Source organism: Borostomias antarcticus, assembly GCF_949987555.1.
Source record: "Borostomias antarcticus genome assembly, chromosome: 6".
Taxonomy (NCBI): domain Eukaryota; kingdom Metazoa; phylum Chordata; class Actinopteri; order Stomiiformes; family Stomiidae; genus Borostomias; species Borostomias antarcticus.
The window spans coordinates 24,325,791-24,337,857 of record NC_140239.1 but is presented as its reverse complement, the minus strand read 5'-3'; the positions used below and the strand labels follow the sequence as shown (position 1 = coordinate 24,337,857).

General features: G+C 43.8%; 1 protein-coding gene across 2 annotated transcripts in view; it reads left to right on the top strand.

The window, feature by feature from the left end:
• Window positions 1–12,067, top strand: part of rngtt (RNA guanylyltransferase and 5'-phosphatase) — a 103,923-nt gene that overhangs the window by 50,470 nt on the left and 41,386 nt on the right. For both annotated transcript variants that reach the window (XM_084439923.1, XM_084439924.1), the window contains one exon: window positions 4,643–4,807. In XM_084439923.1, coding sequence (XP_084296049.1) covers window positions 4,643–4,807 — 165 coding nt within the window. The remainder of the gene's footprint in view (window positions 1–4,642; window positions 4,808–12,067) is intronic.

Genomic DNA, 12,067 nt, shown 5'->3' with positions numbered 1-12,067 from the left:
CGCTCTTAAGGAGGGAGGTATCAGCATCCCTGTTGGGTTTCTGAATACCCCCCGTGCAGAGAGATGGGTACTCCTCTAGCCTGGACCACCCTGGTCTCCCAGGAGAGGGGCGTGATTTGGGAAATGTGATTGATTGCTACTTCTATATGAAATTAACCTAGAGTTTGCAAAGTGCGAAACTATGTACAAGTATAACCGTATTGCTCTTCCCTGTCATGTTCTGCTTGTCAAGACAGCATGATTTGTGGTTGTGCAGCTTCTTGGCTCATGTTTAAGAATTAATGCATACTTATATATAGATTTAGCATGGCAGTGCGTTGAATTGTTGCATGTAGGATCTGACTCTCTTCCTACACATGGTCTCTTTTTCACAGCATTCTATTTTCGTTTGTCGATGAATCCCATTCTAATACTGATCATCTTCACATATCTTTTCTTCTCATTCACTATTCGATATATTCGTGTCAGTCCATATCACTGTGTAGGGTTTAAGCTCTTTTGCATCTTCAGTTGTCATGCTTTGAATAAACTTGCTATATATGTTTTTTTGGGCTTGAATAACTGAATAAATCACCTCCTGTTGATGTTTGCCCTCTGCACAGGCCAGGTTAATGAATGTATTTTGAATTTGGTTTGCTTGCTCATTGTATTCAGAGTTTAGATTTAGATAGTAGACGTGAAGGTCAATGAAAAAAGGAAACACAAGACACCGACAAGAGGTCGATAGCAAACACACTTCTGGTGCTTCCATTGAGTCCACATAGTCGTAAAGAACTAAACCCAATATTACAGCTCATTACTAGCATGTCTCACACACCCATCTTTTTCTCCCTCGATGATGCATCCAACAGATGGTGCAGGGTGTGTTGGATGTGATGCCGTGATGAATACCTGTAGTCCCAGGAACATGGAGATGGCACTGAATTGCTGTGATCCTCCTCAGTGCAGCCACAGAGCGTTTGAGTGCTACAGTATTCTTCACTCCGTCTCCATAGAGGATAATAGGGTTTGATTTAATTGGATCTATTTAAATACAAAACTTGTTTGCTCAAGCCTATTTATTGTTGTAGTACAAATGACCTGTCACTGAGGTCAGTGAGTCAAGAGTCTAGCTCTTATTCCAAGGATTTAAAGCACTCTTACTCGCACTCCGTGCGAGCATTATCTAAAGGTTTTCCCTGCACATTGAGTGCTTAGCCGATTTTAATTCAAAGAGGGGGTGTAATGAGGGGGGGTGTAATGGGGATGTAATGATATTACCTACACCCCAGCGATAGCGCAGGGCAAGTGGTAATGTTTTCAGTGGCGTGCGTGTGTGTGTGTGTGTGTGCGTGCGTGTGTGTGTGTGTGTGTGTGTGTGTGCGTGCGTGTGTGTGTGTGTTTGTCTGTTAGCAGGATTAAGGAAAAACTACTGGACTGATTTTCACGAAACTTGGTAGAAGGGTGCAGCATGGTCCAACTAGAACCCATTACATTTTGGAGCAGATCCGAAGCACAGGTCGGGTCCACGGGCCGCCCAAACACAGCCGGCCATTCACCTCATTTTTTAATCAGGATTACGCAAAAAACTACCCAACCGATTTTCATTAAACTCGGTGGAGAAGTGTAGCATGGGCCGACTTACAACCTCTTAAATTTTGGAGCAGATCCGAATCATGAGTTGGGTCCACGGGCCGCCCAAACACAGCCGGACTGGCCATTCACATCTATTCATTTTTTGGACTATGATTACGCAAAAACTACCAAACCAATTTTTATGAAACTTGGTGGAAGGGTGTATCATAGAACCCATTACATTTTGGAGCAAATCCAAACCACGGGTCAAATCCACAAATGAAAACAAAAGTTAAAACGAAGCCAGCTCCCTGTGTGTGGGTGCTAGAGACACAGCATTTGGACTGGGATGTGTGGGGGGAGAGCCCGGTGTGCACCGCATTGCCCTCCGCTGGCTGTGACCCAAGGGGGGCGCCACAGAGTCGGCCAAATACAGCCACCCATTCACCTCCAGTCATTTTTATCTCCACCTCAGTGAATCATGGGGCGGGTCCACGAGCCGCCCAAACACGGCCTGGACGGCCATTCATCTCCATTCATTTTTTTTGACTAGGATTATGCAAAAACTACCAGACTGCTTTTCATGAAACTAAGTGGAGGGGTGTAGCATGGGCCAATTTAGAACCCATTCAATTTTGGCATGCACAGAGCCACGAAATGCATTCAGGGGCAGAGGTCTGTGCTCTCTGAGCACCAGTGAGAGTTTCTAGTTATTATTATTACTATTATTATTATTATTATTATTATTATTATAGGACTGGCTGCAAATGAACCATTATCACCTACTAACTCGCACCTTGTCTGTTCAAACAAAGCACTGAAAAATGGAACTATAGGGCAAACAACAGCATAGGTTTTGCATTTTGTGTCTTTCAAATAAAATACAGTACTATTTTGCCAGTCATATGTTCATCATTCAAGTTTTGTTAAAAAATAAATAAATCGATATCGATATCATGAACCCAATCGTGTATCATATTGTGAACTGAGTGTATCGTTCCTAATAATTATATTTGTCTTCTCAGAACCTAGTGCTAGCTACCAGGCGCTTTACTGTCTTTTGGGATTGTGTGTGGAGATCAAAGAGTTGAGGTGAACCATGCTACCAAGGCTATATTGAGTGTTCAGTTATTATCCAGCTTCAAGTACATTAATCAAATAGCAAATGGCTCAGAACTGTCTTCCTACATGAGAAGTGGTGTATTAGTTGGTCTGTATCGCTTAAGATTCTGTTGCTGGTGGTCTGTAATTTGATATCCTCTCCCATGCCTCCTTGCAACTTACTGTAAAGGTCTGAAAGGCTATTTTGGAGAAACCAGGAAGTGTAAGCTAGATTTATTTACCTTGATCAAATCTAATAGGCGAGTCATGCAAGCAGCAATGCTCCGAAGTATCACTGTGAAATGTGCTTCATATTGTAATAAATGAATCGGTCAGCCAAGTCTCAATGAAAACGTTTTATCCTGCTGCTTCTCCTCGATGGTACCTTGAAATTATTGGACAAAAATTGCCTACACTACCTTTACTACCTTCTCTTCCATGGAAGAAAAATCGTCCACCTACTTTCATCCATCTAAAGATTCATGGCCTATACCCAGACTAGTGGTGCAGAATACAAATATTCTGTGGTCAGAGGCTTTCTTTTATGATCCCCCATAAAAGAGGAGACGTGATTTACAGCACTGTGGTGTGTGGTCACTTAAAAAATGATTCCCCCTGCACATGTACACACGCGCGCGCGCGCGTGCACGCACTATTCACTCACACTTCCTTTCGGCTAGCCAACATGAGTATTGTTCTTTTCTTGACAGGGTGTGAGAAGCTATAACCTAATGTCAAGCAGTTGTTACCCACACATTTTGCTCTCATGTATTTACCCAACGTTTGTTTTATAATGTAATGTATAATGTATTAAACATTTCCCCTGGGACATGGGGCAGCCTGTCCTCACTCTTCAGCCACATAGGCTTTCAGTGATCTTCAGCTCTGAGTGATGCACTCTACAAGTCTACAACCCCTCCCTCTACAAGCTGTACCTAATATCATATAACCGGCCTTCCTGTAAGCCTCAATTATAAAGCCAATTGTAGTTCCTGCTGACGACTCTGACACATTAGACTTGAAAGGGCTCAGCTACTGTAGCCACAGTGTTTTACTGTAGGTCACATCTTTCAGTTTGGCTTTTGGAGTCTTGCCGCTTTGCCCTCAAACAATTCCCTAATCAGTGTCAATACGTGATGCTGATGAGGATGGATTGAGTGATTGGCTAATGCTGCCATTGTCAGGCCCTCCAGTGGTCGGTCTTCACTAATGAGTGAACGTGAGCTGTGATTTGATGAAGCACGTTGAAGATGAGACTCACTTGGCTCTTCTCGAATCTTGTAACCACTTCATTATTTCTGTATTCTCTCTGTTTTGTTCACTGTGCTCGGAAGGGAGTCATGTTAGATTAATATTCTTTCGATTTCATGTATCTTTCTTATACATTAAGTGGCCAGGGAGGCAGGATGGACTTTGGTCTTTGGGATGTAATTCATGGTCCTAAGCAGACAGCCAGTCAAGGCTCAGCCTGTCTGTTTGTGGAGGGGTTAGTGAAGCTCCGTGCAAAAAACACGAGTCAAGGACATTAAAGCCACCCGTTGCCATGGAGATGTCGCACCCCCCAAAATATGGCTGATTGAATAGGCATTCATTACCTGTGGAGCTACTGTAGCATCACGGCAGCCTGCGCTCTGTGATCTCCTCGTGTAGCGTTGCGAGGACGCTGCTCCCTCAGCCCATTGTTATTCAGACCCAAACACCGTTGCCATGGCAGTGGATTGGCAGCTCATAACCTTTTCATATTAGAGCAATTTATCTCAAAATAGCGATGGCTTTACAATTTACATAAGAACCTCAACAGACTTTTTGACTCTTTTATCAGTATTAGAGTGTTCGGAGAGGGAGAAGCTGCATCACATCACACATTAGTCATACTTATTGTTTTGCCTCAGTAATGATAAATGGAATTTCAAATGCCCATGCTGTGTTCAGAGATGATTACTAATTTAAACTAATTTGTTTGTTGATTTGTGTTTTGTTTTTCCAGGGCCAGCCTGTTGGACAGTGTGATTTCAACATCCGTCTGTTGTGCATAGAGAAAGAACTAATTTCTCCCCGGATGGAGAAGATGAAAACGGGACAGATTGACAAAACAAAGGAGCCCTTCAGCGTCAGGAACAAGCCATTCTTCGACATCCATGCATCACGGAAGGTACTTGCTCTCTCTCTTCTCTGTCAAAAGAGTGCCTAAACGGAAGAAGGAAGTGAAAAACCCCTTGGGTCCTTAAATCGGGGGGGAAATTAACGGTTGTGAACGGCCAAGACAAATAATTTATTGATCCCGTTTGAATTGTGGCATGACCATCACGTACTGTATGATGTTTGTTACATACATTTTACTCATCTCTGTTAAAGCGGCTCAATGTAGTTTTTTAACCTTAAAATAACAGCTTCAAAATCATTTTGATGGTACACTGTCTTGTAATAAGCAGAAAGTTGCCTATTATGTTGATTATGACTAGCATCTAGCTTGTTAAGCAGGTGGGCAGTCGGCTAATTTAGGCTCAGCTGTTTGCCGCTGTATGAGACTTACTTCACAACAGAGACAAATAAATGCAAGTTATAGTTTGGCAACTGACGCTTTGGGGGCAAACAATACACTTGTTTCGTTTATGTGTTACCTGGCTGGTTAGCTGTCATCACTCGGGTACTCTGGATGGGGAAAGGACAGGGGAGGAGATGTGTGTGCTGTGTGCAGTGCTGCTGCAGCGCGCCTCTGTTTGTGTCGGCTTTTCGCGTTTACCGTTGACAAAGGAAGAGAGGGAGGGGAGGGGCACGGGTGTGCCGCGGGCACGTGTGTGTGTGGGGGGGCTGGCAAAATTACAATGCATTTTGGGGCATTATTATTACACGCTTTTAATCGAGAATTGATCGATGTCACCATGGGCCACATACAGTAGGCCTACACTGTAAAAAAAAAAAAAAACTTGCTTACACTTGCTTAACACTCACTGAAGCTGAAGCTCTCAATTTGACCAGACTAATAGTGATTTTCACCTCATTTAAAAGTTTAACTTTTTCTTGAATAACCCCTTTACCGGCAAACTGCGACTTTCTTGACTTGCAAAATTATGTTTTAAATTGCCAAACTTCATATGTCTATAGTCATGGCACAATCAAACGGGATCAAGAAATTATTTGTTTCTCGGGCTCAGTACAGTACATATTTTTTCCGAAATAAGGTCCCATGCGAAGACTCTTCCGCGGAAGCAGAAAGCGCTGTTCCATAGGACCTAGTCAGTGGTGAAAAACAAATAATTTCTTGATCCCGTTTGAATTTTGCCATGACCACATATGTTTGTCGATTTAAAACATAATTTTTCAAAGTCGCAGATTGTCATAAAACTGTACAGCAATTATTCCAGAACGACTGAAAAAGTATTAAAAGAGGTGAAAATCACTATACACTAAGTCTGGCCATATTGAGAAAAGCAGCTATTCGAAAGGAGAGTTAGTCAGTTCTGTAAGAGCTGGCATGCAGGACCGGCTTTATAAGGATTTAGTGTGTGTTAAACGAGTGTAATGTCAGCTGGCTAATATTAGCTAACTTGTGAGTTAACAGAGATGAGTAAAAAAAAATGTTTTAAATTGACCACATCATATGGTCATGGCACAATTCAAACAGGATCAAGTAATTATTTGTCTCTCGCCGTTGACTACCGTACATATTTTTTCTGATTTAAGGTCCCATGGGGGTCTGCACTTTGTGCTTCCATTTAGGCACTCTATCACTCCCTGTCCATCCTCTTTCTCTCCCTTGCCCATCTGGCCACAGCATTTCAAAACTGGAAGTCATACCTTAGCTGACAACATCAGCCAAAGGAATGCATTCTCACTTCGAAATGAACGTTTGAAATGAATACTATTCATTTGTATTGATGCAGTTTGATAACGGCCACACTTCACTCCCATCTGATATTTCACTGTTGCCGTACAATCATTATTTCCCTGCCTTTGTGCCTAGGGGCGTTGTAGATGTATTTTATCAACCATTAGAAGAAAAATTGTCTGATTATCAAAAGTCTGCCCTTCTAATCAGTGGCAATGTTCAAAATAATGCAGAGAGAAAAGTCTCTGTCTGAACATGGCCTATGGAAGTAGATGAATCGTGGGTCAACTCCTTGCGGACAAACTGATTGGCATCTAATTGATCTCCAATCATTGCATCCAGCTTAGTCGATTGAAAACCACAGCAGAGCACTCTGTTTCTGGGGATATCATCCTATCTGTGTGTGCTGTTAGTGCAGCTCATGTACCGATGTACAGAGGGCCAAGGATAAGAGTTTCTTTTTTTCTTTTTTTTTTTTAATTCAGAGTAAAGCTGTTCAATCTTCCACCTTGACCTGCACCCCCCACCCCTCCCTCCGGGCTCTGCCAAAGGATATCACACAATTAACTCTGCTCAGCACTGGATCGGTGGGAAGTGACAGCTCCATACATTCACGCACATGCCTGGTGCCAGATTACGGTCTGATTGGGACCAATCTCCACCGATCTCTCCCAGCGTCTTCATCCACTGGCCGTGACTGTGGCAGGCACTCTGGCCCATCACTGGCCTCTTTGTGGCCTTGGTCTCTTGTTCTGGATGAAATGTTAACTATGAATGGGTTACCTCTGGTCAACCCTGGCCGACACTACAGTCTCTGAGGCCTTTATGACAGCTCGCCCACCACCATCTTGTGTCTGGGGACGTACATGAAGATATTCTAGAAGTGAAGTCATCGGAACTCTGCCCGCTCAGTCAGTGGCTCATTGTTCTATTCCATGACCATCTGGTCCAGCACACAGCCATATCTCTGTTGCACAAGACATGAAGAGGGGGGAAATGGATTCAGCTTCAGTTTTTTCATTCATGGCGGCGAAGCCCTCCGCTTCATGGCATATTTGCCGGAAATTCCTTTAAAGATATTTCAATGCGAGACAGAGGTTGTATGATGCCTTTTGTCTGTTGCTAGGCTGCTGTTTTATGTCTGCGGCTCCCAAATGTCCAGCCCGCCATTTTCTATACAATTTACCCTCCAAATAGATCTATCCAGTCTTTCTTTCCATTTCAGTTTGGGAAATTGTTTTGCATTAGCTGTTCGAATACAAAGTGCTCCATTGTAACTGCATTGTTTTATTCTCACCATTTTCTGTCCTATTTTGCACAGTCGATGCTGATATAGATATATTCCTGGCAAAATTGATGCCTTTGAAGCTGTAAAAGTGTTTTCACTAGAAGATGAGCCTTTAGATTGAATTAGACAGAGCCCTGGACTCAGTTAAGGGCCCATTAGCAGAGCAAGAACGGGTAGCAGAGTTCAGTGCTAGGCCCTCTGGTTATTTGAAATGGCCATCAGTAGATGAGGAACCTCTGTACACTTTATGAATGGTGTCATGAAAGGCTCTCACTGATTGAGTTTTATGTCGACAGCTCTGAAGACTGAGCACTCAGCTGCACTTATCCAATGATAAAGAGAGGAAATGGTGGTAATAATAGCCTTTCTTCTTTTGTTAGCAAACACTGTATTGCACATTTTCCTTTTGTCTGCACCGAATTTCTTGAATGTATAAAATTCAAAGTAGGGAAGGATTGTTAACTCTCATAATTCATCCTTTTCAAGGGTGGCCGACGTTTTTTCCTGTCTTAATACTTCTGTACTATTAAAGTTATGGAGCTATATTATTAAACTTAGGCTTGCTCCTGGAGAAAAAACCTGCCCGCAGTGATGAGATAGAGCGAAGTTAGGTTTAGAGTCCGAGAGTGGAGGGGGGAAGGGGGGGGACTCCATTTTACACTTGAAAGTGATGAGCCTGTAGCTGAAGATACTCCCTATTTGCCACGGCTCGTTAGAGAGGTGACGAGAGTGGATATTCAGCTTGTCACTCATCCTCCTCTCCACTACTGCCTCCAGACTGACCAGTATGCTCCTTTGACTATCCATTTGGAACTTGATTAAACCAGTCTTGTGCTGTTCTTGCTTTTGCAAACTGTGTGCAGATTTAATGATGTAATGGCCCTTTATCATATCATTTATCATACACAATAAGGCCTAGTAAGCCCCGCCTCTAATTATTGCATTAAAAGAGTGTGATCAATATCATTCTGCAGACCTTCCACTCCGCTAAGTGCAGTGTTATTGCAGTGTTTAGACTTTTCAGGCTGAGAGAAGGGTTTTACTTTCAAATGAATGTATGTGAGAAAATGGGTTTCTCTACCAAGAGAACCATTATTGTCTTGAAATGCCTTATAGGCTGAAATGAATTCATTTAGGGTAGCTTCTTTTTCTACCTTATGGGATTGCCATCTTTTCTCCGAGCAGATCAAGATCAAGGCATGCCTGCGGTATAGTAGGCAGAATGGATCTTTTGAGAGAATTTAAATTATCAGGTGAAATAGTGTGTTACTATTACTAAGTATGAGATGGTTATCTTCCACAATGATTCATTCCTGTTGTTCACAGGACAGCCACCTTCCCTACTGGTAATTTGACTCTGGTAATTTGAGATTCTTCAAGAAATGACCTTGGCTCTGTTGTGGTTTTATCAATACATTCCAGCATACTGACCAAGCAGTTATACTGTATGGCTCTTAGTTCTTATCCCTTGCCCAGATAGTCAGGATGGGAAATAGCTTGTCTAAATGAAATATCTTATCTCACATAGTTGTAATCATCTCTTGCTACTGTATTTGTGTTGCCCTTGCCTCTATTTGCCCAGTGAGTTTTGCTCATTCCGGACACAGCCAGTTAGTCAGACACAGGTTAATACTGGTGACAGCCAGGAAGGTGTCATGCTCCACTCCCCCAGCCAGTTCGTCTCCTTGCAGACTGGGCCCTCATTAGGGGTCCAAGCAGCCGCTGCTGCAGCTGGATCCCTATTGCTTTTGTTCGAGTTTTGTTCTTTCTCTTTCTTTCTTTCTTTCTTTCTTTCTTTCTTTCTTTCTTTCTTTCTTTCTTTCTTTCTTTCTTTCTTTCTTTCTTTCTTTCTTTCTTTCTTTCTTTCTTTCTTTCTTTCTTTCTTTCTTTCTTTTTAAAAGTATTTAAAATGGCGTTCAGATCGATCAAGCAATGAATACTCAGCAATGTTCAGTATCTTGCTGTAATTTGTACTGTATGCACAACATTTTCTATTTCATCTAAGCTTTTAACAAATTTCACCAAAATATTTGACCACAAACCCGAAACCAGGATATTGATGTGATTTTTTTCAAAATTTTATCTCCAACAGTTTGACTGTTATAATGATTTTAATTGTATAAAGAGAAATCACAGTTTTGCACATGTAATATTATTGCCTCAAGTTGTGCTATGTGAAAAGCCTGTGTGGTGCTGTGGCGCAGTGGTAATTTGCCTTCTCTGGAGATTCAGAGGTTAAGGTTTCAAATCCCCAGGTTGCTACGGCTAGGCGGGTAGTTAACATTAATTTAGCTGAGAAGTAGAAGAAGCTATTGTAGCTAGCTAACTAATGTGTCTATGTAGAAACAATGCAGTGGTAGCATCTGTTGTGAATGCTTGTGCTTTAAAAGTTTTTCACATGCAATATCATTGCCGCAAGTTGTGCTATGTGAAAAGCCTGTGTTCCTGGTGGCGCAGTGGTAATTTGCTGATGAAGTTAATATCCCTACCTTCCCTTATCGGTATTTACTAATTTCAAGCCTGGGAAACGTGTAATTGTTCATGTGCTATTGCATAGAACCAACTTCTTTCACAAGAAAGTTAACAATATCAGATCCTCTTTCTTTTTTTTTTAAAGATATTTTTTAGGGCTTTTTCAGCTTTTAATGTTATAGGACAGTGTAGAGAGACAGGAAATGTGGGAGAGAGAGAGGGGAGGACATGCGGCACAGGACTCGAGCCGGGAATCGAACCCGGGTCCACCGTGCGAAGGACTAGCCTTCATATGGTGCACGCCTTACCCGGTGAGCGACCGGGGCACCCCCACAATATCAGATCCTCCTTCTCTTTTGATCTTCTTTCCCCCAACCCCCGGTCAACACTCCGTGCACCAACCCCACCCCCACACTCTCCACTCCCCCCTCCTATCCACGTCCCACCTTATTCCCCTTTCCTCCCCTCTCCCCCAATGAGGTCCTCAACCTTGTAACATCTAACCGCCCAATGCTCCCTAGACCCTGTTTCTTCGACTTTCCTTCAGTCTGTTGCACCCGAACTCCTTCCCTTCCTAACCCCCCACATCAATACATCTCTTGTATCAGGATGCTTTCCCTCCGCTTTCAAGACTGCCAGAGTCACCCCCCTCCTGAAGAAACCATCTCTCGACCCCTCTGATGTCAAAAACTACAGACCGGTTTCCCTTCTATCCTTTCTATCTAAAACAATTGAACGTGCTATCTTCGTACCTCCACCAGAACAACCTCCTAGACCCCCACCAGTCCAGGTTCAAGACTGGCCACTCGACAGATCGCCCTCCTTGCAGTGACAGAGTCGCTCCATGCCGTGAGAGCGAACTCTATCTCTTCTGTCCTGATACTACTAGACCGGTCAACAGCATTTGATACGGTATCACCAGATCCTCCTCTCCACCCGTTGAGGAGAAAGGGGTCACTGGCTCTGGTGGTCTACCGTATCAAATGCTGCTGACCGGTCCACTGTTTACATCCTACCTGACGGGCCACTCCTACCAGGTGACATGGAGACGGTCGATGTCGGACCCGCGTAGTCTGACTACGGGGGTTCCACAAGGGTCTGTCCTGGGTCCTCTCCTTTTTGCCCTCTTCACTACATCTCTGGGCTCTGTCATTTGCTCGCGTGGCTTCTCCTATTACTGCTATGCTGATGACACCCAGCTGGTCCTGTCATTTCCCATTCTGATACACAAGTGGAGACACACATAGCTGGGTGCTTGGCTGACATCTCGGAGTGGATGACAACACATCAGGCACCGGGACCTGGCCATCACCATTGAACACACAGTGGAGACTCTGACTCAGAGTCATAGGAATGCGAGGAATCTGGGTGTGACCCTGGATTACCAACCATTGGTCTCCACACATATCACATCCGTCACACACTCCTGCAGATTCATGCTCTACAACATCAGAAGGATTCACCCTTTCCTCACTGATGAAATGCCGCAGGTGCTCATCCAGGCCCTGGTCATCTCCCACCTGGACTACTGCAACTCCCTCCTTGCTGGGGCCCTGGCGTCAGCCATTAAACCCCTGGAACTTGGAAGCTTAAAACCCCAGGAACCCCTGGAAGCTGCGGCTCGCCTGGTGTTCAACCACCCCAAGTTCTCCCACACAACCTCCCTTCTCCGTTGCCTACACTGGCTCCTTGTAGCGGCTCGCATCCAGTTTAAAACTCTGGCACTAGTTTACAGGGCAATGAAAGGAACAGCTCCCTCCTACATCCAGGCCATGGTCAAACCCTATACCCCCTCCCAACCACTACGCTCTGCTACCTCGGGG